We start from the raw sequence: 26,330 nt of genomic DNA, 5'->3' as shown, positions 1-26,330 counted from the left end.
GAGGCAGAGATTGCAGTGAGCCAACATTGTGCCATTGCACTCCAGCCTGGGCAATAGAGCAGTCTTGAAGGAAAAGAAAAGAAAAGAAAAAAAAAAAGAGAGCAAAAGGAAGGAAGGAAGAAAGGAAGAAAAGAAGGAGGGAGGGAGGGAAGGAGGGAGGAAGGAAAATTAGTGGTGCCTTTGTTTGTACCCTGAGTTGGTAAAGCACCCATATAAGTTATAGAACGAGTCAGTTTTATCTACACTCTGCCACCAGTGACCACAACTACCCAAACTGACAAGTAACACACGTGGGAGAGTTCTTTTCTACAGCAGAATATCTTTAAAATTAATAACAGCAATTGCATATACATACACAGCATGCTACAGATTACAAAGCTCTTATCCATCTCTGCCCGCCTCTGAGCCTCATGCCAGCCCTGTGAGATAGCAGGGCAGAATGATTGTCCCTAGGAAATGGAGGCTCAGAGAGGGACATGACCTGCCCATGGTCACCAAGTCAGCAAGTGCCCATCCCACCCCTGTTATGGGTCCCTAAGCTGCCTCCCAGGCGTGTCAGATGCCAGGTCCCTATGCTGTCTATTCAAAGCAGCATCAAGACCATGATGGCAATAACCATGAGGATTCCAGCCAGGATGCAAAGGCCCAGGAAGACGATGTCACTGGTATCCTGGGCCACCATAGTCACTGGGCCCTCCAGTGCCTCTGCCTCATCCCTGGGTCGTGCTTCCTGAAGGTGCTCTGCAGTGGCAGCATAGGGCCCCAGCCAGTGAGAACCAGACAACAGGTAGACAGAAGCCTCCTTGCGCCGCGGCTCACAGCGGACCTCGTACTCATGGATGTCCTCCCGCCCCGCGGCCGAGAAGTCGATGTACAGCACGCTGACAATCACTGAAGTGTTGTTTCTTCTCTGTGGGGTCACAGGGTACTCGTCACACCTGAAGGAGCTTGGGCTGACCTTGTTTCCCTATATATGTGGGGGTCTCAGTACCAGGGGGGCAGAGCCCGAGGAGCCTGTATTCTAGTCCTTACTCTGAGCCTCAGTGATCCCATCTGTAAAAGGGGTACCGTGAGGGTAAGCTGTCTGGAAGGACGATATCAGATTTGATGCCAGCGTTTCTCTGGCTGATGTTCTGGGGCCATTTACCATGGTCCAGGCTCTATATTTTAAGTATCTTATTTAATTCTCACAACAACCTTCTCTTACTGGTACCATTAAAAACCCCATGTGGCCAGGCGCGGTGGCTCACGCCTGTAATCCCAGCACTTTGGGAGGCCAAGGCGGGTGGATCATGAGGTCAGGAGATCGAGACCATCCTGACTAACACAATGAAACCCCATCTCTACTAAAAATACAAAAAATTACCCGGGCGTGGTGGCGGGCGCCTGTAGTCCCAGCTACTCAGGAGGCTGAGGCAGGAGAATGGCATGAACCCAGGAGGTGGAGCTTGCAGTGAGCCGAGATCGTGCCACTGCACTCCAGCCTGGGAGACAGAGCGAGACTCCATCTCAAGAAAAAAAAAAAAACCCATGTTACAGAGGAGGAAACTAAGGCCCCGAGGTTAAATCCCTTGCCTGAGGTCACACAGCATACAAGTGACAGAGCCCATATTCTCACTCAGATCTGCCCAACTCTTAACTGTGCTCTTGGCCATCACACCTCACTCAAACAAAAGAATATAGAACCAAAGGCGGCTTTTCAAAGCGTCGACTCCAATCCCCCATCCTTGGCAAATTTACAGACTCCAATCCCCCATCCTTGGCAAATTTATAGACGTGACTACTGAGGCCTGGAAGGGTGATGACTTGCCCAGAGCTAGGTCAGAAGCCAAGTCTCCTGCCTCCACCTTAGGAGCTTTGTCCTCGGTGCTGTATGGCTTCCCCCTGCAGCCTTTTCTCCCCATGATATCTGCAGTAGGTATCCTGCTGTTGAGTCCCTGGCTACCCCAGGGACAGCAGCCTAGTGTTGGGAAGAGCCATCGAGGAACAAGATGTGGGGGCCTGGCACCCTGCTGCCCTCCCCACCTTGGATGAAGGAGTCGAGTGGCCCTGAGACGATGGGCCTGCAGGCCCAGGCTGGAGGGCAGCATTGTAATGGGCAGTCTGGCGTGGTCAGCAGTGATGCAGAACTACTCTCCCAACCACGCCCAATCTGCAGCAGCCACTGCCTTCTTCAGGGTTTCCTAACTGGCCCCATCTAGCAAGTAGCACTTCTGAGAGGACGCTTCTAAAAATCAAAGCTGCCTAGCAGAGTCACAGCAGCCGTGAATAGTAGGAAGTCCCCAGCACCAGAGACTGGGTAACCCTTTTGGGGAAGGGTTGAACAGGTGTCACAAATCAGGAGGGTTCTTGTGGTTTTTTGTTTTTTTTTTTTTGAGACAGAGTCTTGCTCTGTTGCCCAGGCTGGAGTGTAGTGGTGTGATCTTGGCTCACCGCAACCTCTGCCTCCCAGGTTCAAGCGATTCTCATGCCTCAGCCTCCCGAGTAGCTGAGATTACAGGAGTTCACCGCCACGCCCAGCTAATTGTTGTATTTTTAGTAGAGACGAGGTTTCATCATGTTGACCAGACTGGTCACAAATCAGTTTTATGGACTAGGTGACTTTATGTGTCTCTTCCAACTTTGGGCTTCCAAAAGGCTCTGATTCCATGTCCCCAAAGGAGCTCCTGCTCCCATCTGAGAACTTGTGCCCTGGATTTTTGGGATATAGAATCAGGACACTGGGGAAAGAAAGACTCCTGAGAGTGGAAGGGGACCTAGTGAAAGGCTAAAGTTAATCTATATAATAAGGAAGGGAGGAAAAAATCAGAGAATGGGGGTGGGGGGAAGCTTGAGGGGGTTTTGATGAGTGACAGACTTGACAAAGAAAGAAAAGCCACACAACATGGGGTGTTGATGGCTGTGGAGGGAGTCAAGTCTCTAATGTCTTTAAAGAGATGCACGTGAAGATTGGCATTACTTTTTATTGCTGTCAGCTGTTTGAGCTACGTATCTTCCAAAGCAACTCTATGCAAAGACTGATCCTTGAGGGTCTAGGATTTATAAGGGTTACACTAAGATTCCATGAATCTAAGGTTTTCTGATTTTATGTTTCCAAGATACTGACCCCAAGATTTCATGGTTCTGTGGTTCTGAGTTCTGGTGGTGGTTCTGTGACTATGAGACAGTGAGTGTCTATGAGTCGTTGGTTCTAGGATTTCCTGAGTCCCTGCTTCTCGGATTCTTTGTCTCCGTCATTCTATGACTTTATGGAATGTGGTTCTGTCCCAAACAAAACCCCTGGGAGACTTAGGGCATGGAATAGGGGGAGGGCAGAATACCTCGGCAGCCAGGACTGGCCCCCTACCCTCCTCCTCTTCTCAGGTCAAAAGGATGGTGGCTGCCAGGAGGCTGGGGCAGGCAGAGGGTGGCCTGGAGGGGCCAGAGGCATACATGTGGCTAATGCTGGGAGGCGGGGGAGGGTTTGCTGGAAAGCACATGATTTCTGCTAAGTCAGACTGCAAAGCCCCTGGATTTCAAGGCCAGAGAGTCTTTCCAACAGAGGCCACTGTTCCTTTACTCCATACCCCACTTCCTGACCTGTCCCTAAGCATACAAATATCCAGGGTGCTTGAGCCACTGCCCAGTGACTCTCTGAGGGCCCTAAGTCTGGGTTCACGGCCTCCAAAATACAAGGATAGTAGGGAAAATGGACTTGTAAGCCTCACAGCCTTTTGAGAGAGGGGATCCTGTGCCTTGAAAGGGCCTTTTGTGCTGTGGAGCCCAGGGATGGATTTGGATCACCAGGTTGGGGATGGGTGGGAGAAGCAGGGCTCCCACACAGCTCTGCATATTAAAGGGGTGAGGTCTTCAGGGTCCTTGGGGAGCACTGAAGGGAAAGGGGAGGAACAGCAAAGAAGAACTGCTGGCAGCTCAGCCAGCAGGGCTCCTGTAGCAGGAGTGACCGGTAGCATCTTTAGGTTGCTGTGGGGTTAAGCAGCAGCAGCTGGGGTTAGGAAAGAGAGCTGGGAAGAGAAAAGGAAGAGAGCTGGGAACCGGAGGGACCCCCTCTCCTCTGTCTCTCCTATTGGAGTTCTTTGCTACATTTACCCTGAGCAAATTGGTTGAGGTAAGTAAAGCCAAGAAGGGCTTAGCTCTGCATCCAGGCCTGTGTGGCCCCCAGAGCCAGGAGAAGCTGAATTTTTAGGAATGTGAGGTGCATTTCAGCAGGGTCAGAGTCCCTCCCTTGTGCCTGCCCCCTCCCCGAGCCCCTACCTGAGACTCAGTGCCGCAGGTATCAAAGCGGGCCTGGATCCTGAAGTTGCCGCCGACCTCCTGGGCGGCACAGCTCCGGCTGCCCAGGTAGACCTTGGTCCGCTCCAGCGGGGACAGCGCCTGCGTGGAGATCAGGATCTGGAAGTCCGTGCGGGAGCAGCTCACGTTCATGGGCACCACTGGGAATCAGAGGGAGGAGCTGGAAGCCTTAGGGTCAGGCGGTCTGACCCTCACCCCCCCAACACCCCCTACCCTCCCACAAAGGGTGGTGGATGGGGAAACTGAGGCCCAGAGTAGGAAAAGCTCTTACGGAATCCTACAGGGCACAGTATGGGATGTTTTACACGGGTTACTCCGTTCAACTCCATCAGACTGTGAGCTCCTCAGGGAAGGCACCAAGTTTGATTCTTTCAGCGTCCTCTGGGCCCAGCACAGAGCTTGGCAGGCCCAGTGAATGCTGAGTGAATGAATGAATGTTCTTAATAATCATAAAAATTCATCTGCTAATCACTTGGCCATGTGCCAGGCAATTCATTCAATTATTTAACAAATATATTGATGGCCTACTATGTTCAGGTCCTATTCTCAGCACCACAAATACAAAAATGAGGAAAAAACACAGCTGAAATTCTTGACTTGTGGAACTTACATTCTAGATGGGGGAGGGGGCAATAAATGTAAAATACACCCACATGTCAGAGTGCCCCGAAGGAAAATCAAGCAAAGAAGAAACAGCGGGAGAGTAGAGCGAATCGGAATTGGGGAGGAGTGAGGAAGGAGAGTTTCAGTTTTAAAAAGGGTGGTGAGGGAAGCCTCACTTTCCCTCCCTACAATGACCCCAGGAGGTGGATGTGACTAAACTCATTTTACAGGTTTGGGAACGGACGCTCTGAGAGATGAAGTTGTTTGCAGTGGCCAACCAGGTCAACAGGATTTCAAAGTTCATGGTCTGTTCGCCCTATTCAGCAGGCTCCTGCAGCCCTCCTGGCCAGGACAGTGTGCACATGACTCAAAGTGTCTGCTTTGGGTGAGCGTGTTTGTGTGAGTGTGTGTGTGCGTATGTGTGTGTGTGTGCATGCATGCGGGGGTAGAGGTGAGGATAGGGGAAAGGAAGGCAGCTGCCTGGTGGGAGGAAAAGGAAAGACAGCTGGCAGGCAGAGGCCTGGAACTCTCAACCCCTCTGCGGGAAATGCCTCAGACATATTTCAGCCTCTGGGTGTCTGGGCAGTAGGGGATTTATGGGCCAGCCGTCTCCCACTATGATCTCGGTGGTGCTGAACTGTGTGTCACCCCCAGCTGGCACTGTGGCTGCCCTCCCAGTGGGGAGGCCTCCTGCAGCCTGGGCCACATCTGGAGCCTCGCCCAGTGTGAGTGCCCCTGGGCCCCCACAGGGATCTGAGGGGGAGGGTGGTGGGGTGGAGTGGGGGTGGGCACTCCTGCCCTGAAGCCCCTGGAACAGGAGCTGGGATGATAACCCCCCCTAACTTTCTCTCCTTCTCTGCAGAAGGGGCTTGTCTTAAATCACACAGGGCTGGGAGAGGGCCTGGGAGAGTTCTGGAAATAAGACTATCAGAGGCAAAAGGAATTTTAAAGATCTTTCCGTCAATATCCTCTTCTTACAGGTGGAGAAACTGGGGCCCACAGAGACATGGGGCCATGCCAACTAGTGGAGGCAGAGCCAATGGAGCTGGGCTCTCCAGGGCTGTGCTAACAGAGCCACAGCTCTCCCACCCCAGCTTGCAGGTGGAGCCCACTGAGGCCCGAAGGGGCTGGCCTGCCCAAGTTCACGGCTCTGCCCCAAGCTTGCTGCAGATCACCATCTCCTCCATCCCTGGCCCCAACTCCCCTCGCATATGGAGCAAGGAAAGATCTTTTGAATGCTGAACAGGCCTGAGACACCTTCCTGAAGGAAAGATGTCCTTGGATCCAGGCATTGTGACCTTGTTACTTCATTTGGCCTTCACAACCACCTGTCTAGGGCCTTCATCAACCTCTTTGACAGATGAGCCCTCTTGGATGATCAGTAAACGGCGGCATTTGGATGTGACCCTGGTCTCTCTGAGCTTAGCTCTGGACTCCCCTCCCTCGTGCCCCTCTCAAACAAGCAAGAAGAAGGCAGGAGAGTAAGTTCTAATCCTGGCTGTGCCACTGACTGCCCATGTGGTCACAATGAAGTCTTTCCCCTCTCAGCACCTCCGTTGCTACACCTGCACAACGAGGAGCTTTGCTTGGCCAGGAAAAGGGCACAATAGGTGCAGGGTACAGATATTTCTGGGCCCATAGACAAGGAAGGGTGGGAGGAGGGGAGCAATGGTGGACCCTCTTGGCTGACAAATCTAAACAATAATATGGAGCCTGAGAAAGCCAAATACCGGCTTCCCAGCTTCCTCTGCAGCCAGGCATGGCCATCTGACTGAGTTCAAACTGATGGGACATTTTGTAAAAGTCTTGTGAGAGGTTCTAGAGATGCTTTTGCTTTCTTGATAAACAGCCATTTGCAGCTGGCACTTCCCTTGTCCCCTCCAGCCTTGAACATGGATGTGATGCCTGGAGCTATGGCAGCCATCTTGCAGCTGTAAGGCTCAGAGAGTCCCAGAGATAACACTTGGAACAGTGTTGAGCCCCTGGACCAATACAGCAGCTGCCTAGCTCCAGGCTTCCTGTTGAGTGAGGAAAAACAAGCACCATGTTTTCAATGAGTAGTTCTGAATGATACAAGCAGGGCTGGTAGACATACCCAAGGTTATACTAATTTTTTTTTGCCATAAACAATATTACCATATTTTGTCTATTTCCCCTGGATACAGGGGACCAATAACAACACAAGAGGGGCCAGGGGCCCAGGGGGAAGGAACCAGATAGGGAGGGGTGAGGACTCATGAAGTTAGGAGCTGGGGAAGGAGGCTCTGCAATAGTGGAAATAAGTGGGACCCGTGCCGTCCAATCTCAGGGGTCCCGAGAGTGGGCAAGGGTGTAGCCAACAGAGAAGGCGCTGGAGAAGACCATTCATGGGGGTGCAGGACAAACTGGTGGGATGGAGGAAGACTGAGGCTGCAAAGCCTCCCCTTCCCCCTCAGCGGACCCACTCCCACAGCCCAGCTGACCTCCGATGTAGGCCACGGAGAAGCCCCTGTGGGTGGTGCTGCGGTCCGTGTGCAGCAGAAGTAGAAGCTGGTTGTGGCTTGAGGTGACGGGTGGTGGCAGGTGGTGTCCACACCAATTCCCCAGCAGGGGTGCCTCCTCACTGGCCCCATCGAAGGCCGCCAGATGGTCAAAGTCACAGGTCTTGGTCAGGCTGTTGGGCTTCTCCAGGTCCAGATCCAGGAAGAACACCTTGACCCGGTAGCCCGGGGGCAGGCGGATGGTCCAGTGGCAGCGGATGTTGTTGGGGTAGGAGCTGGGGTACTGTGGGCTGGAGAAGTTGCCCCGCATGGCCATGTATACCTCCTGGCATTCTCCTGGGTGGGGGATGGGGAGGTGGGAGGAGCAACAGTGAGGGGAGAGGAGAAGTCACCTCTGCAGTTACAGCTTAGGCAGCAGATGCCACAGTGGTCCTAAAACCACCAGGCAGATTGTGGGCACCATGGCTAGCAAACCAGACAATTGATCCCAACTAGCTGAAAGTTGGGATGCTTGATCCCAAAGCTTGTTTTAAACTGCAACTAGCTGAAAGCTGGGACTTGTATTCCAAATGACAGTCCCCTTCACAGGTGTAGGCCCTGTTTAGGAATTCAATAATAATACACAATACCTGCCCTCAGAGTTACCTCCGAACTCTTTGGCTTGGCAGATGATGTGGTTCATGCCTGGCTTTTCCCCTTTTCTCACTGCCCCATTTGGTATGTACTATGAGCATACCAAACACTATCTGCCCTCCAGGCCTTTGCACATGCTGTTCCTCCTGCTTGGAATGCCTTTCCCTTCTGCTTCCATCTAACTCCTTCAGGGTAATGCTCAAGTCTCTCCTCCACGAAGTCATCCATGATTCTTACTGATGGATAGCACAGATCATAATGGCTTGCACTGTCTGTTTCCTTATAATCTCTCTAACTAGACTGTAAAGTTCCCATCCATTCATTTGTACAAATATTGAGTACCTACTATGTGCCAGGTGCAAAGATAAGCCCATAAGGGACTCAGTCAGACAGGGGAGATTGACATGCAAACTACACACAGAAGTGACAAATGTTAGATCATAGTGTAAAAAACTTATATAAGGAGTTGAAAAGGGATTAATTCTGGTAAAACGGGAAGTCTTCGCAGAGGTGACATGCTTATGTCTTGGCATTGGCCAAGGGTATGCTAGAGCATTCCAGGCAGAGAGAGTGCAGAAAGCCCAAGGCTGCTGGGGGGCAGAAAGGTGTGACCCCTGCAAGTGTAATGGGGAGACAGGAGCCCAGTAGGCACAGGAGGATTCAGGGTGGAGCTCCAGCCCCTCCTACCTGAGAAGTAGTAGGCCTTGAAGCCACGGCCTCCGATGTTGAAGTCGGACTTGAAGACCACCTGCAGTTCGTGGCCCAGAGACAGGAGGGTGGGGGGCCTGGTGCTGCCACAGTAGTGGTGCCCACGGGTGGGGCCAGGACCCCCAAGTACAGCCACGTAGTCATAGGTGCACTCCTCATTGCCCTCCACCTGGAAGTCCACGAACACCAGCTTGACGTGGGCAGGGCCGGCGGCCCGGATCACCCAGTGGCACTCCATGCTGTTCGGGTAGTTGTTGGGGTACTCAGGACTGGTGAGGACCCCCGACAGGCCGGTCAGGACGCCGCCACACACATCTGCAAGGGAACCCACTTGAGCTGACCTTTCTTTCTCCTTGTGGCTCCCAATTTCCTCCCTTGGGAACAAGACACTCCAACATGCTGCCCCCACAGGTATCTCATTAGGGTCTCATTACCATCCAACAAGCACCTGCTACCCAAGTAGCAAGTGTAGCACGTGCTCAGGCCTAGCACTTGGCACCTATGCTGCCCGTTCAAATCCTCAGAGTAGCCGCACAAGGACTCTCCTGCAGTTTCTCTGAGTTTATAATTAAGAAAAGGGAGGCAAAGAGAAGTTCAGTAGCTTACTTGAGTTTGAGTTCACCCAGGCAGACCTTGAGATAAGGATTTGAGTGCAAGGAGTTTACATGGGAGATCCGGGGGCCCCCAGGTGGGGAGGGAGGGAGTGGACAGAGAAGGGGAGGTGTGTTCAAGTCAGCTGCTGACCTGGGGGGGAACTCTGGGGATGGGGTAAAGCACATACTTCAGAGTTCTGTCAATCTAGGAGCGAGGGAGCTGCGGCATTTATATGCCAACTCCCCAGAGTGCAGGCAGAGGGCTGCTGTGGGCTGGGAGTGACCTACTGAGACTTCAGAAAAAAGCCCTCCAACAAAGAACTGTGGAGGTTGGCAGAAGCACATTGAAATGGCAGGGCCCAGGGAACGTGGTCAGGGCCCTGAGATCAGGTCACCCGACTGGTAACTGGCAAAGTGGGATTTGAACCCAGGAAGACTAACTATGGATCCTGTGCACTTGACCCTTGTGACCTTCACTGTCCACTCCTACAAGGCCAGTGGGGCACAGAGGCTGAGGTGCCTGAGCTCAGGAATGTAATCAAACCTCCCTAACAGATGAGGAAATCAAGACTTAGAGCGAGGACCTGATGAAGTAGAGCTTGGTTTGACATCTGAAGACAAGTAGTCTCCCATCTCTGCCTTTTATTAGCTGTGTGACTCTGGGGAAGTTAACCCAGCCTCTCTGAGCCTCATTGGAACATTAGAAATCATAAGACTGAACCAGCTTGATCCACTGGGCTCAGACTTGAGCAGAGTCTGAAAATATGCTGCTGGAAACTCTCAGGAAGCCAGCTTGGCCAGTACAACCACACGGCAAGTGTGGGTGAATGCCGTGACTTGCTGGAGGTCACCAGCAGGGAGGGCATATGTGGGATGTGTTTCCTGAGACTCCAGCATCTCGCCCTATGGCACGGCTGTGTGACCAGGGCTCTGGATGGGGCGTCTAAGGACTTGGCGTCTTTTCCCAGTGCTGGCCCAGCCATGTGACTTTAAGAAGGCCCTCTCAGGGACTCAGATTTTGTGAAATGAGAAGGCAGGTTTAGATAGCCTGTGAGATCCCTTCCAACACTAACAACCTTCGCAGAGACTTCCCAACTGTGCCCTGGGGCTCCCCAGCAGCACCCTGGAGCACCTGCTGGCACCTGGTGCAAATTTCATTCTTATGCTGTATTTCAAGCTCTCTTTTAATGTAATGAAAAGACAGCACCCACAGTCTTTAATATCTTTAACAAGATGTTAAAATTTAAATATTCTACATTTAAAAATTTAACTCATTGGAGGCCATCAATATTTACTTGTGTTTTTAATGATTGGCTTATAAGAAGTTAAAATATGAATTTACAGGCTGGGCATGGTGGCTCACGCCTGTAATCCCAGCACTTTGGGAGGCCAAGGCGGGTGGATCACTTGAGGTCAGGAGTTTGAGACCAGCCTGGCCAACATGGCAAAATCCCATCTCTACTAAAAATACAAAAATTAGCCAAGCATGGTGGGTGGTGTGCACCTGTAATCCCAGCTACTCGGGAGGCTGAGGCAGGAGAATGGCTTGAACCCGAGAGGTAGAGGTTGCAGTGAGCCAAGACTGCGCCACTGCGCTCTAGCCTGGGTGACAGAGCAAAACTCCATCTCAAAAAAAAAAAAAAAAAAAAAAAGAACTTACAGAATAAATGCATAGCACTAAAACATTGCCTTTATTTTTTATTGCCTTTATCTTTTTTTTTTTTAACATAGGGGATTAACATAAGGTTCCATTTGACATAAAGGTATTCCTGTTTTTAAAAATGTTAGGAAATGTGGCTGATGGTATTATGACTTTGATATTCCAACATTCTACAAATCTAAGGGTCTAAAATTCCAAAACTATGATTAGATCTGCCTATGGTTCTTGTGTTGTGGCATTCTACGATTCTATCCTTCCAAATGCAGCAGTGACTGGGGTCCCACCCGAGTCCCCCAGGATTGCTGTTGGTGGACCCTGGGGACCAGTAGCCTCTGTGGGTGTCTACTGTTTGAGCTAACATCGAGGCCTTTGGTTCTGGCATTGGGAGGAAGCAGGAGATTTGAGCCTTTGCACAGAACCTGGAGACAAGGATGAATGAGTCAAAGAGAAAGGCAAGAAGAACAAGGCCTCCTCTCCCCTCACTGGACTGAGAGGCAGGTGTCAAGCCTGGTTGAAGGAGAGACGGGTTAGGGACACATGATATAACAGTCACTAGCTCCACCCACACCCTTGTGTGGGAACTCAGGCAAGGATTCCCAAGCCGTGAAGTGGTGGGATGCCACAGAAGGCCCCAACAGCAGTGGTGTCCCCGCCTGTGGCCTTATGCCATGACACAGGACAAGAATGACAAGGGTAGTAGAGCATGAGAGCCTCATTCCTGAGCACAGTGCGACCCTCTGAGGACTCCGGGAGAAACGGAGGCAGCATGGGGAGCATTGCCATGAAGGTGGGAACCCCAGCTACAAGCATGGTCATGAACGGTGAGGAGGCTGCTTTTGCCTTATAAACTATGCATGAGAGCTGGGTCGTGCAGGTTACAGAGCAGCCTACGTGCCAAGATGCTGAGACCCTGTAGGTCTCACCTGAGCCCTGCTGCTGTCTTCCCATCTCCACCCCAGGGCCAGCTCCTCCACTGCCAAATCCCCCCTTGAACTCCTGAGATCAAGTAATTCTCCCACTTTGGTTTGCCAAAGCACCAGGATTACAGGTGTGAGCCACTGCACCAGGTCCCTAAGGCCCCCCGTTGACCTTTCCGGTAGCCCGCAGAAAAGCCATGGCTGGCCACGTGCTTGTCCGAGTGGAAGATGACAGACATGACATGCCAGGAGGAGGTGAAGGGCGGTGGGGGCACCTTGCCGCAGAACCTCCCCAGCAGGTTGCCCTTGTCTGGTGAGGCCCCATTGTAGATCTCCAGGAAGTCGAAGCTGCAGGTGTCGTGGTACTCCAGGTCAAAGGCATGGAAGGTGAGCAGCACCGAGGATCCCTCGGCCACCACGATCAGCCAGCTGCACTCTGTGTTGTAGGGGTACAGTCTAGGGAAGTTGGGGCTGGAGAAGTTTCCAGAAGGTGCTGAGAGCACACCCCCACATTTGACACCTGGGGCAAGGGAGAAGGATGGCTGAGACTCCGTGCTGGGGTCTTGGGTACATGTGGTAAGGGCAGTGGGCCCAGCTACAAAGCTGGGTTCTTGGGATGGGATGAGGGAACACAAGGCCGTGTGTTTATTTGCTCATGCATCAGTAAATGCTGATCAAGCATGCTGGTATTCATTCCACAAATACTGTTTGAGTGCTAGGCATTGTTCTAGGTGCTGGGGTCACAGCAGAAACAAAACAGACAAAACCCCCACCCTCATGGAACCCACATTCCGGCAGGGAAGACAGACAATAAACATAGCAGGTAAAATAGAGAGTTTATGGGGCCAGGTGCAGTGGCTCACGCCTGTAATCCCAGCACTTTGGGAGGCCGAGGTAGGCAGATCACAAGGTCAGGAGTTCGAGACCAGCCTGGCCAATACAGTGAAATCTCATCTCTACTAAAAATACAAAAATTAGCCGGGCGTGGTGGTGCACGCCTGTAGTCCCAGCTACCCGGGAGGCTGAGGCAGGAGAATCACTTGCATCCGGGAGGCAGAGGTTGCAGTGAGCCGAGATCATGCCACTGCACTCCAGCCTGGGCAACAGAGCGAGACTCTGTCTCAAAAAAAAAATAAAAATAAAAAATAAAAAATAAATATATATATAGTTTATGACACAGTGAGAAGCTATGGAGAAAAAGCAAGCCAGGAAAGGAGACAGGAAGTGTCAGGCAGGGCCCTAGAATTTTAGTTAAAACATTACGCGGTAGGGAATTTAAGTTAATTATTAAAACATTATTTTGAAATTAATAATAATAATAACCTCCCCAAGTGAAAATGTGCACAGTCACTACAATGTTAAAAGTACATTTTTATATGTGCAGATCTGCTTGTGTTTAACAAAAGAAAACAATGGAAGGAAACTAATAAGAATAATTCTCTGTCAGGGGAAGTAGTAAAAAGAGTGGAGGAAGCAGGCATGATGGCTGGATCTCCTTAAATGTGCCCTGTTTCATAATTTTCACTGTGTAAGCACATAAAATACTTTATATAATTTTAAGAGATCAAAGAAAAGTTAACCCCTAAATATCCCAAACTGAAACAAATAAACTGAATCTTACCAACTTGGAGGCATAGTCACATGGGGAAAAATGATTTCAACTGACTTTGAAAGACAGTATTTTAACCACACAGTCCTAGTGGGATATATCTCAAGGACAAAATGAACCACAACAACATCTTAAACTATATTCAGTAAACTTACTATTAATAATGATATTAAATATCATTTTGCAATTATTATATATTAGAGTAGAGCAAATAAGTAAGTTAATGTCAATAGAAACCAATATTTTCAGTGTAAGAGTGGTAGGTATAATTTTTTTTTTTTTTTTTTTAGATGGAGTCTGGCTCTGTAGCCCAGGCTGGAGTGCAGTGGCACGATCTCAGCTCACTGCAACCTCTGCCTTTCAGGTTCAAGCGATTCTCATGCCTCAGCCTCCCGGGTAGCTGGGATTACAGGTGCCTGTCACCATGCCCAGATAATTTTTGTATTTTTAGTAGAGACAGGGTTTCACCATTTTGGGCAGGCTGGTCTCGAACTCCTGACCTCAAGTTATCCGCCTGCCTTGGCCTCCCAAAGTGCTGGGATTATAGGCATCAGCCACCATGCCCAGCCTGATAGATAAAAATTTAAAATACTAAGTAAAACTCTTGTGATCCTTAATTTGAATTGAAAGTATCAGTGTGAACTTGATTTATTTTTATTTTTTAAAAATTTATTTCCTAGTTCTGTTTACCAAGAAAGCCTAGAATCCAGTAGTGTTTTACACCTCTAGGCTTTCGATTAGGATTCTTATGTTCAACTAAGATGAACAAGGCTCTTTAGAGCAATGTCTGGTACCAGGTTTAATACAGGAAATACACAAAATATACTTGGTTATCTTGCTATGCCAAACAGCAAAGAGGCTATCAAAGACTGCTGAGATTGTGTCAAAAGACACAGAAACCTGGCCAGGCGCAGTGGCTCATGCCTGTAATCCCAGCACTTTGGGAGGTTGAGGTGGGCGGATCGTTTGAGCTCACCAGTTCGAGACCAGCCTGGGCAACATGGCAAAACCCTGTCTCTACTAAAAATACAAAAATTATCTGGGTATGGTGGTGCACGCCTGTCATCCTAGCTTCTCAGGAGGCTGAGACATGAGAATCCCTTGAACCTAGCAGGTAGAAGTTGCAGTGAGCTGAGATTGTGCCGCTACACTCCAGCCTGGGTGACAGAGCAAGACTCCATCTCAAAAAAAAAAAAAAAAAAAAAAGACACAGAAGCCTACTTGAAATGGCTTCCACTGGCTAAAGAAGGTACAATTCGAGCATCAAAAGAGAGTAATGCCTGCAGTGGATTGAAACATATCACATATATAAAAACAAGAATTCGCAATGCAACTCAAAAGAAATTAAAATGAAACTCATTGGTTTATTTTAGAGGTTGCTAGGCACTAACTCATTTATCAATTTTTTTTGGGAAATTGATAATAGAAATTTAACATCTACTTGGCCTTTCCTATATGGACTGTATTTCTGGACAACTAAATAGATGGTGAGGGAAAACTTATTGTTGGCCCAGACTGGAGTGCAATGTTGCAACCTTGGCTCACTGCAACCTCCACCTCCTGGGTTCCAGCAATTCTCCTGCCTCAGCCTCCCAAGTAGCTAGATTACAGGTGCCCGCCACTATGCCCAGCTAATTTTTGTATTTTTAGTAGAGACAGGGTTTCACTATATTGGCCAGGCTGGTCTCGAACTCCTGACCTCAGGTGATCCACCCGCCTGGGCCTCTCAAAGTGCTGGGATTACAGGCATGAGCCACCGTGCCCGGCCGGGAAAACTTATTTATAGAAGACTTCGGAAAGAATAACAACACTAGGAAAACATAATTTTGGCTGGCCGTGATGGCTCAGACCTGTAATCCCAGCAATTTGGGAGGGCAAAGCAGGAGGATCACTTGGGTCCAGGAGTTTGAGACCAGCCTGGGCAACATAGTAAGACCCCTATCTCTACAAAAAAAATATAAAAATTAGCTGGGCATGGTGGTGCATGTTGGTGGTCCCAGCTGCTTGGGAGGCTGAGGCAGGAGGATCACTTGAACCCAGTATTTCAAGACCAGCCTAGGCATAGCAAGACCCCAACCTCTTAAAAAAAAAAATTAGCTTCAGCTGACTATTTGACAGTGAAAAAAAAAAAACTGAAGAAGTTAATTTGGAGACCTTTGTAACAAATAGACCAGGCTAACAAACCCTGAACCCACTGATGTAGATAAGTGTCGAGTGGAACATGGGCCAGTAAATGTCTTCTTGAAAAAAAAAGTGAAGAAATATGAATCTCAGGAAGTCTCTGGATCTGTCTACAGTTAGAGTAAATATGGAACCTAGAGGAACATTTTAAGTAATTCCATGAGGACACGTTTGGCAAGTCCAGAATGTGGGAAGTTCTATAAGATAAATGACGCTGGGGCTTCAACAACAAATTTTAAAGGGGGGAAGGAGGCACAACTGTTGTATTAAAAGAGTCAAGGCCGGGTGCCATGGCTCAGACCTGTAATCCCAGCACTTTGGGAGGCCGAGGCAGAAGGATCACCTGAGGCCAGGAGTTTGAGACCATCCTGAGCAACATAGTGAGACCCTGTCTCTACAAATAATAATAATTTTATAAAAAATATAAAAGTCAGCCGGGCAAGGTGGCTCACGCCTGTAATCCCAGCACTTTGAGAGGCCGAGGCGGGCAGATCACGAGGTCAGGAGATCGGGACCATCCTGGCTAACACGGTGAAACCCCGTCTCTACTAAAAATACAAAAAAAAATTAGCTGAGCGCAGTGGCGGGCGTCTGTAGTCCCAGCTACTCGGGAGGCTGAGGCAGGAGAATGGCGTGAACCCGGGAGGCAGAGCTTGCAGTGAGCCGAGATCGCGCCACTGCAGTCTGGCCTGGGTGAAAGAGCGAGACTCCGTCTCAAAAAAAAAAAAAAATTATATATATATATATATAAAAGTCAAATATCAACCAAATGCAATGTATGGACCTTGTTTGGATTCTGATTTGAACAAATGAATTGTAAAAATATATATATTATATATAAAATATATATATTTATAAAATATATATATTTTATATATAATATATAATATATATAAAATATATATATTTTATATATAATATATAATATATATATATTTTATATATAATATATAATATATATATATTTTATATATAATATATAATATATATATATTTTATATATAATATATAATATATATATTTTATATATAATATATAATATATATTTTATATATAATATATAATATATATTTTATATATAATATATAAAATATATATATTTTATATATAATATATAATATATATATTTTATATATAATATATAATATATATTTTATATATAATATATAATATATATATTTTATATATTTTTTTGGTCAATAGTTGGGGAAAACTGAACATGAATTGAGTTAGCATATAAATTAAGGAATGATGCCGGGAGTGGTGGAGTGCTCCTGTGGTCCCAGCTTCTCAAGAGGCTGAGGCAGGAGGACAACTTGAGCCCAGGGGTTCGAGGCTGCAGTGAGCTATGACCACAGCACTGTACTCCAGCCTGGATGACAGAGAGAGACCTTGTCTCTAAAAATTTTTTTTTTAATTAAGGACTTATTATACCATGGTAAAGGTATTGAGGTTATATACAGTTTTATGTGTTTCTCTGTTAGAGACATATTCTGACATATTTATGGGTGAAATAATATGGCATCTGAGATAGGCTTTAGATTTCTCCACACCTCCCAGAATGGGGCTAGGGTGGGATAGAAGAAACAAGAAAGGCAGAACGTTGATAATTATTGAAGATGATTGATGGGGACATAGGGATTCATTGTATGATTTTCTGTGCTTTGGGTATGTTTGAAATTTTTCATAATTAAAAGTTAACGAAATAGCCAGCACATCCCTGGTCACCTTCTCAGCGAGGCCTTCCCTAACCACCCTATATACACCTGAAACCCTCTCCCCAGCCCATACTCCTTCTCTCCCTTTAGTGCTATATGCTTCTCCACAGAGTTCGTCATGATCCAACATACTATTTATTTTACTTATTGATTTGGTTCAATATCCTGCCACAAAAATGTAAGCTCTATAAGAGCAAGGATTTCTGTCCCCCTCCCTGCTGTACTGCAAGCACCTGGAACAGTTCCTGGCACAAAGCTGGTGCTCAGTGTATATTTGCTGAATGAATGAGTGAGTGAATGATCTTATACAATCCTCACAACAGCCCCATGAACTAGACAGGGCAGGTGCTACTGACTCATTTTACACATGAGAAAACTGAGCCCGGGAAAGGGAAGTTACTTGTTGTAGTGAACATCTATTGCTTTGGGTCTGCCCAATACCCCTTCCTCCGCCTCTTGCAACAATAGCCACCTCTTTTAGACACTGCTCCCCTCCTTGCCTCCATGTGGTAACCCTCCCTCCTCTTCCTTGCCCCAGGGGTGGATGCCTGACTCTAGCTGGGGAGTCCTGGGGGTCCCACCACCACCACAGTGACTGGCCTGCAGGGTGGGCATGTGCTCCAGGCTAGGTCAGAGTTCTGCTCAGAATGCCCAGATAGGGGTTCTTTCCTTTCTGGTCCCTTGACTGGGAGGGGGAGCCCTGGGGGTGGAACAAGGTCCATACATTGCATTTGGTCGGTATTTGACTCTTAAATTTTTTAAAAAATTATTATTGGCCAGGCGTTGTGGTTTATGCCTGTAATCCCCGCACTTGGGAGGCCAAAGTGTGTGGATCACCTGAGGTCAGGAGTTCGAGACCAGCCCAGCCAACATGGTGAAACCCCGTCTCTACTAAAAATACAAAAATTGGCCAGGCATGTTGGCGGGAGTCTGTAATACCAGCTACTCAGGAGGCTGAGACAGGAGAATCGCTTGAACCCGGGAGGCAGAGGCTGCACTAAGCCGAGATTGCGCCACTGCACTCCAGCCTGGGTGAGACAGAGTGAGACTCCATTTCAAAAAAAAAAAAAAAATTTTTATTATTTATGCTCAGGGCTTAAGGAAAAATCCCCTCTGTGGACTGGAAGAGCCATGTGAAAAGTGGAGGTGACCCTGGAGCCCAGAGGCTCTGGTTGTGGCATCCCTGAGCCCAGCTCGGCTACCTCCTGCCTCCCTGGTTACAGAGCCAATGTATTCTTCTTTTTGCTAAAACTCATCCAGGTTGAGTTTCTGTCACTTGCAACCAAAAGCATCCTGAAGAATACACTTAACTAAATCCCTATAAGAGAAGACACATTCGCTAAACATGTGCCCTGTACCAGGCCTGTGCTGATTCAAAATGGGCCCCTCCGTGGGAAGCTCACCGTGGAGTGGGGCAGGGGGAGTCAGGCAAATGAGACAAAACACACAGCGTGATTGCACTGTGGCCACAAAGGGGCTCTGGGGTCTGGGGAGAGGAAAGCCGATCTTGCTGGGGCCAGCAGTATCAAGGAGGGGCAAGATTCCCAGAGGGGGTGATATTTGAGTTTGTCTAGGAAGAATGAGAAGGTTTCATCAGTTGGGGAAGATTTGCAGGGAGGGAATGGCATAGACAAAGGCTCAGACGCATGTGCACTTAGCCTCTGTGAGCTGTGAAATGGGGATAGTGGTGCCTCCCTTGCTGGGTGACTGTGAGCGCTGATGAGCTAAAGGCTGTGTGAGGGCCGCACAGATGCACATTATCGGCTCTCTGCCTGGCTCTTGGGGTGGGACAGGGCAGGAATGGCATCTAATTCATGCCCTTATGGCAAAAGGACAAATAGATATTCTGTCCAATGCCTGTTATTGTCCTTCTCCCAGCCCTACCCACAGGGCAGGGAAAGGCACCAGAGCATCAGAGTGGAATTCCTACAGCCCAGGTGGCTCCAGTCATCAGCATAAGCAGAGGCCTTGTCCACTAGGACCCAGCCAGGCACACTGATGTCCAGGGTTACCCCACGGCCCCTTAAGCCCCAGTGGCCAGAAAATAGGAAAAGCTACCTCCTCCCACCACCCAGGCATGGGTTGAGACGCTTGGGTGCCCATCCCATCTCTGCCAGTGACTGGGTGACTGGTAAGGTAAAATTCCTCCCTGAGCCCCACTTGAGCCTTACAGAAGGGTGAAATGATATCACCCTGGCTTCACAGACAGGTAAACAATGCTTGGAAGGCCAGAGCAGCACAAAGCCACTGGGGACCACAGTGCAGTCAGAGGGTTCCAGGAGCCCCAGTGAAGGCGCATGTGAGGTTGATGGAGGATGTGGAAGGCCAATGCAGGGAGTGGTATTTGATCTGAGCTTGAAGGGTGAGCCAGATGTTCTCAGGTGGAAAAAGGGAAAAAAGACTTTCCAGACAGAGGGGACAGCAGGGCTTAAGATCCCTGAGGGTGAAGCCGAAGGGGTTGTGATTCCCCTGCCAGAGCATGGGATGCCCAAGGGATGCAGGAAACTGAGGCTCAATACTATATGGAATTTGGAGCCCACACTCAGAGGGCACTGACTACCATAAGAAGGAACTTTGATTTCACTTGCTTGGCAGTGGGATGGACAGCAGGGTCTCGGGAGGAGAATAAAGACTCTTCAGCAACAGGCTGGGTGCGGTGGCTCATGCCTGTAATCCCAGCACTTTGGGAGGCCGAGGCAGGTGGATCATCTGAGGTCAGGAGTTCGAAACCAGCGTGACCAACATGGTGAAACCCCGTCTCTACTAAAAATACAAAAATTAGCTGGCCGTGGTGGCACATGCCTGTAATCCCAGCTACTCAAGAGGCTGAGACAGGAGAATTGTTTGAACCCGGGAGGTGGAGGTTGCAGCGAGCTGAGATAGGGACACTGCACGCCAGCCTGGGCCACAGAGTAAGACTCTGCCTCAGAAAAAAAAAAAAAAAAAAAGACTGTTTAGCAATAAACCTTTAATAGTTTTTGGAGCCATTCCCTTCAACCTTGGTGACCATGTAGCCTTGGACAGGTTACTTAATATCTCTAGTCCTCAGTTTCTTCATCTGGAAAATGGGGGACTAACATCCACCTTGAAGTTTGTTGTGCAGATTAAATGCAACCTACATGTGAAACATGCAACACACGGCAGGCACTCAATAAATATTGTCTTCCCCCATCTCAGGAACAAACACATTCTCAACTCAGCCACGTCCCCTAAAAGGACCTCCTGCTTTCTGGCTTCCCATGTAGAAACTTCTTGAGCCCCTGGCTGTTGCCTGCCCACCTCCTTCCCCTCTCAGTTCATGTCTGTCCCAAGAGTGCCTACCTTCCATGGCTTGGGCCCGGGGCCCTGGGCCCAGCAGTGCCACTGCCAGCAGCAGGCAAGCCCCCCGCTCTGCCAGCATCTCCTCACCAGGGGCCCCCCACAGGTCTGCCGAGCTCAGGTAGGCCAGGATCTGAGGGTCCGGAGCAAGGGAAAGAGAGGTGAGGCTGAAAGGGCCTCCAAGTTAACGGTGGCATGAATAATTCACCGGCCCCTAGAATTAGTAAGCCGATCCCCGGGTACTTCCTTCACTCACTGTAAAGTGACGGATCTGTTGTCACCAGGTTTACACGTTCTGAGATCTGCACCGACCACACTATCAGGAAGGGAAGCAACTCAGGCCTGGAAGGAAAGTGGGTGGTGGAGAAAGGACATAACTTTTGGGGCCAGGTAGATCTCCGATCAATCCCAGTTCAGCCTGTAACTTGCCAGGTCACCTTAGACAAGTCATTTAACTCCCCCGGTCTGGGTCTTCTCATCCATCCAGTGGGGCTGTTCAGCTCCGACCCAGGGGTTGTTATGAAAATGAAAGGAGATCGCACTTGCTAAAGCACAGAGTAGGTGCTCGCTACAGGTTCTTCCCATCCCCACCCCTGAGGGAGCTGAAAGGAGCCTGTATTTAGTGGGACACGCAGAACAACTTCCCTCAGACATGCGGATTTAGCTCAGAGGAGGCAAGGAGGTTGCTGTGGACAGTTGATGAGGGAAAAGTCTTTTTCACGCAAGAATGCAGCAGGAATAACAGAATTAGAAAATTGTATTGCGTAACTCTTAATGCAATAATAGGTCTGGGACCCAGTGTAACTTCCGGCCAAGAATATGAAATGCTTGCTCCTTTATTGATCCCAAGCCTTGCTTGAACATCGTTGTGTGCCAGGCCCTGCACAAGGAGCTGGCGCTGCAGAAATGCCCCAGGGACTTTGTGTCCAACAGGAAGCGGGCTCTTTCTTCTCATCTGGAGTCTTTTGATTTGGTTCAGTTCAGCCCAACATGCATTTCTAAGCTCCTTCTCTGTGCAGAGCCTGTGCCAGGCATGGGGACAGCAGGGGAACATGGCACATTCCTGCTCTCCCAGTGAGGATCCTGGGCTCTTTCTGGCAGACTAAGGTCTGAATCCTGGCTCCACCCCTGCCTGGCTGTGGTAGCCCGGGAAAGTAACCCAACTCTGTAACTCTGAGGCCAGGTTCCTGGATTGCGAAATTGGAGCAAGAATTAGTAGCCTGCAGTTTGCTGAGAGGATTAAACGTGATAGTGTATGAGAAGTCTTAGCCAGTGCCTGGCTCAGTGCATAGACACACTCAAGATTTCTATTTATCCTACAGGAACCCAGACAGCCTCATCTGCCAGCCAGGATGTGCCTCTGGCCCATCCTTTTGTCAGGAAGTCCCCAGGGAGCCCTTTGCTGCGGGCATAGGAAGACTCGTGGAAGGTGTTCAGCGGAGCCTCAGGACCGGTCAGGCCTGAGGGATTGGCTTACCCGTGGAGGTTGACTGGCAGGAAAGAAGTGTTCAGCTGTTCCAGGCAGTCTGTGAAAGTGGGAGTTTCTGTATTTTATTTTATTTATTTATATATTTTTTGAGACAGAGTCTTGCTCTGTCACCCAGGCTGGAGTACAATGGCGTGATCTCAGCTCACTGCAACCTCTGCCTCCTGGGTTCAAGTGATTCTCCTGCCTCAGCTTCCCAAGCAGCTGGGATTATAGGCACCTGCCACCACACCCAGCAAATTTTTGTATTTTTAGTAGAGACGAGGTTTCACCATGTTGCCCAGGCTGGTCTTGAATTCCTGACCTTGTGATCTGCTCGCCTAGGCCTCCCAAAGTGCTGGGATTACAGGCAAGAACCACCGTGCCTAGCCAGATGGGAGTTTCTTAAACACCTATTGTGTGTATGAGAGAGGAAGGCAGGGAAAAGTGCCAACCCAGTACCTGCTGGGTGCAGGGTCTGATGCTGGGAGCCTCACATGCGGGTGCAGCCTCCCAGCTTTCACAGCATTCGGTATACTCCCAAAGGACAGGGGAGGAAACTGAAGCTCAAAGGGCTGGAGCCACTGTTTTGGGTTGAGTTCCTTCACAGGAAGACCCTGGGACAAGTAGTGGATTTGAAAGGTGATCCCAGGAAGCACAGGTAAGGAAGTGGGACAAGGAGAGGAAAGAAGCTAGTTCAAAGAATGTCAGTGAGCAAGTTACCACTGTGGGCAACCAGGGCTAAGTCCCAGTGGGAACCTCCAGGACACAGTGTAGACTGTGCCTCTCGCTGTTTCACCGGAGGAGGAAGAAGTAGAATGTTGATCACCAACTCCCCGTGCCCTTGGTTGGAAGCTGCGTTGAGGATCTTATCTCCCAGATATTTCCCAACCTGCTGTGCATGGCCCCAAAGCCCTGAGGCAGAGAGTACAGGGGGCTACAGGCAGAAGCTGCCTGCATGATGGGAACAGCGAACGCCACAGGATGGGGCAGGGCCATAACAGCACCTACTGAGCCATCCATAATGAAAGACTGTCAGCCGGGCGTGGTGGCTCACGCCTGTAATCCCAGCACTTTGGGAGGCCGAGGCGGGCGGATCACAAGGTCAAGAGATCAAGACCATCCTGGCCAACATGGTGAAACCCTGTCTCTACTAAAAATACAAAAATTAGCCGGGCGTGGTGGCGCGTGCCTCTAGTCCCATCTACTCGGGACGCTGAGGCAGGAGAATCACTTGAACCTGGGAGGCGGAGGTTGCCAGATCATGCCACTGCACTCTAGCTTGGCAACGGAGTGAGACTCCATCTCAAAAAAAAAAAAAAAAAAAAAAGAAGAAAAAGAAAAAGAAAGACTGTCATCATTCCAGTGACCTCACCCTGCACTTGATAGACTCCTGTATTAGTCTGTTCTCACACTGCTATAAAGAACTATCTGAGACTGGGATTATGAAGAAAAAAGGTTTCATGGACTCACAGTTCCACAGGATTAACAGGAAGCATGATTGGGAGGCCTCAGGAAACTTACAATCATGGCGGAAGGGGAAGGGGAAGCAAGCATGTCTTACCATGATGGAGCAGGAGAGAGAGAGCAAGGCGGGAGGCACCACACACTTTTAAACCATTCGATCTCATGAGAACTCACTGACTATCGTGAGAACAACACGGAGAAATCCGTCCCAATAATCCAATCACCTCCCACCAGGCCCCTCCTTCAACACGTGGGGGTTACAGTTCTATAGAAGATTTGGGTGGGAACACAGAGCCAAACCATATCACCTCCAGAATCATCCCACCTCTGAAATATTTGTCCCACTCCCTGAAACAACCACTTCTGGACACCCTCAGCAGACTTTTCAATGACACCCCATCCATGGTAACTACCATAGTGGCCCCTGGGTCCCTCAAAATCAACAGCTCCCACCCAAACTAAACTAGTCACTGTCCCCAACACCAAATGTGCTTCTCCTCTGGTGGTTCGTATTTTAGATAATCGTGCAACCAACCCATAAAGCCAGCAATGTAGGAGCCTGCCCCAACTTCCTTTCCCCTCACTCCCACACCCATTGGTCACACTTGAGCTTAGTCACCACTTCTGCCTCTGAAATGGCATCTGAAGCCATAACTACTCCAGTTCGCCATCTCTCCTGCATGATTTCAGCAGCCTCCTCACTGGCCTGGGTGTCTCTGCTCCTGCCTGCTCCCTGCCCACCCTAAAACCATATTCTACTACTTGCTGCCCTGTGCCATCCTATGATCTTTCTAAAATGCTAATCTAAGCCAGGCACGGTGGCTCACACCTGTAATCCCAGCACTTTGGGAGGCTGAGGCAGGCGGATCACTTGAGGTCAGGAGTTCAAGACAAGCCTGGCCAACATGGTGAAACCCTGTCTCTACTAAAAATACAAAAATTAGTTGGGCATGATGGTAGGCACCTGTAATCCCAGCTACTCCGGAGGCTGAGGCAGGAGAATCACTTGAACCTGGGAGTTGGAGGTTGCAGTGAGCTGAGATCACGCCACTGCACTCCAGCCTGAGCAACAGAGTGAGACTCTGTCTCAAAAAAATAAATAAAATAAATAAAATAAAATAAAATAAAATAAAATAAATAAAATAAAATAAAATGCTAATCTGATCATGTCATTCTTCCGCTTAGGCTAAAATCCAAAGTCTTCTTTTTGGCTTTCATACCCCTTCAGGTCACCTCCCTAACATGTCTGACTTTCTCCACCTCTCGAGCTCCACACCCCGGCCCCCGACATCTCTGTCACTTCTCTGGATGTGCTGTGCCCTGAGCCTGCATTGCCCTGCTTTCTGCCCCACTGGCCCTTGGTGGACTCTGAAACTTTAAAACAGTTGTCACCTCCTCCAAGGGGTTATCTTGACCCCACCCCAAGCTGGGAGAGTTCCTCTTCGCTGGGGGCACCTCTGGCACAGAGGGGACACCTGCACCCCAGCTGGATGGTTTTTCCGAGGATATCCTCGGCCTTCTGGGCTTTCATTCCAGTGCTCTGCACAGAGCTTGGTCCAGAGCACATCCTCTCCCTTATGTCTGTCTCCACTGCCTCCCTAGCACATCCTAAGTGCTCAGCAGCCATCCGTGGATTGAACTACTCAAGGATGCACCGCTAGGAAGTGTCTTTGTCAATGTGAACCCATGTTCATACGTGTTCAAAATCTGCTTTTAACCCTGCTGAGTCCATGTGGGCTGCCATAACAAAATGCTATAGACCGGGTGGCTTACCATCAACAGACATTTACTTCTCGCAGTTCTGGAGGCTGGCAAGTCCAAGATCAAGGCGCCAGCAGATTCTGTCTGGTAAGGGTCAATTTCCTGGCTCACAGATGGCTTTTTGCCATGTCCTCACATGGTGGAAGGGGTGAACAAGTTCCCGCAGGCCTATTTTATAAGGGTGCTAATCCCATCACCTCCCCAAAGGCCCTGCTGCCTAATACCAGAGCCATGGGGGTTGGGATTTCATGAGTTTTGTGGCAGCCATTCAGACTATAGCACCTGCTGGATGGAGTGGCAGGGTGGCCTGGTAGAGCAGTTCAGCACGAGCACCCAGAACCCAGACCACATCAGTACAAATCACAACTCTGGCAGTTACTAGCTGTGTGGCCTTGGACAAGTAAAGTTACTTGGTCTCTCTAGGCCTCTGATTCCTCATTGGTGAAATGAGGAGAGTGGTGTCTACCTGCAAGGCAAGATAAGGATTGAAGGGGCCAGCACGTGGGGAATGTGGAGATCTGTGCCAGCACATCGTATAAGTTCAGAATGCACTGACCTCACTGAAGACCTCAGGTCTTCTTGTATTTTTTCTTTTGAACCCGTCTCTCCTTGAAGTCACCTCTGGGTGGGGCCTCCTGCTGCCTGGCTACCCCTCCCTCCAATCAGCAGCCTGGCTGTGACTTCTCTCCTGGTCCCCAGGGGAGGTGGTAGAGAGGGAACAAAGGCTGCCTGCCTGCCAGGGGCATTAGGGAGTGCCTGAGCAACCCACAAGATGAGTCAATATGGGTGCCTGGGTGCCTGCCAGTGCCCTGCTGTGCTGACTCCCATGGCTGAGCCCTGAGGACCCACCCTCAAACTTCCAGGGGGTCTCTTGGCATATGATGACCCCTTCTGTCTATGGCTGGCTCTGCAGCACCCTGGAGC

The 26,330-nt window shown here is 49.4% G+C and overlaps 1 protein-coding gene across 1 annotated transcript; it reads right to left on the bottom strand.

Annotated features, from left to right (window-relative positions):
- Positions 1–302: 302 nt before the first annotated feature.
- On the bottom strand, positions 303–20,874 carry CDCP2 (CUB domain containing protein 2). Its single transcript, XM_009249931.3, has 6 exons — positions 20,717–20,874; positions 12,060–12,407; positions 8,697–9,032; positions 7,359–7,712; positions 4,255–4,433; positions 303–910 (listed from the first exon to the last, which is right to left on the bottom strand). The coding sequence occupies exons 1-6, from the start codon at positions 20,793–20,795 to the stop codon at positions 584–586; spliced, it is 1,623 nt and encodes a 540-aa protein (XP_009248206.3). The 5' UTR covers positions 20,796–20,874; the 3' UTR covers positions 303–583.
- Positions 20,875–26,330: the final 5,456 nt, after the last annotated feature.

The sequence above is a fragment of the Pongo abelii genome, chromosome 1 (genome assembly GCF_028885655.2).
Source record: "Pongo abelii isolate AG06213 chromosome 1, NHGRI_mPonAbe1-v2.0_pri, whole genome shotgun sequence".
NCBI classification, from domain to species: Eukaryota; Metazoa; Chordata; class Mammalia; order Primates; family Hominidae; genus Pongo; species Pongo abelii.
This window is presented reverse-complemented; position numbering and strand designations above follow the sequence as displayed.

Coding starts and splice junctions, on each gene's coding strand:
- CDCP2 (XM_009249931.3), bottom strand. CDS start 20,795: ATGCTGGCAGAGCGGGGGGCTTGCCTGCTGCTGGCAGTGGCACTGCTG. Junction 9,033..12,059: donor TTCTGCGGGCTACCGGAAAG/GTCAACGGGGGG, acceptor GTTCCCTTGCAG/ATGTGTGTGGCGGCGTCCTG. Junction 7,713..8,696: donor CAAGGCCTACTACTTCTCAG/GTAGGAGGGGCT, acceptor TCCCCCACCCAG/GAGAATGCCAGGAGGTATAC.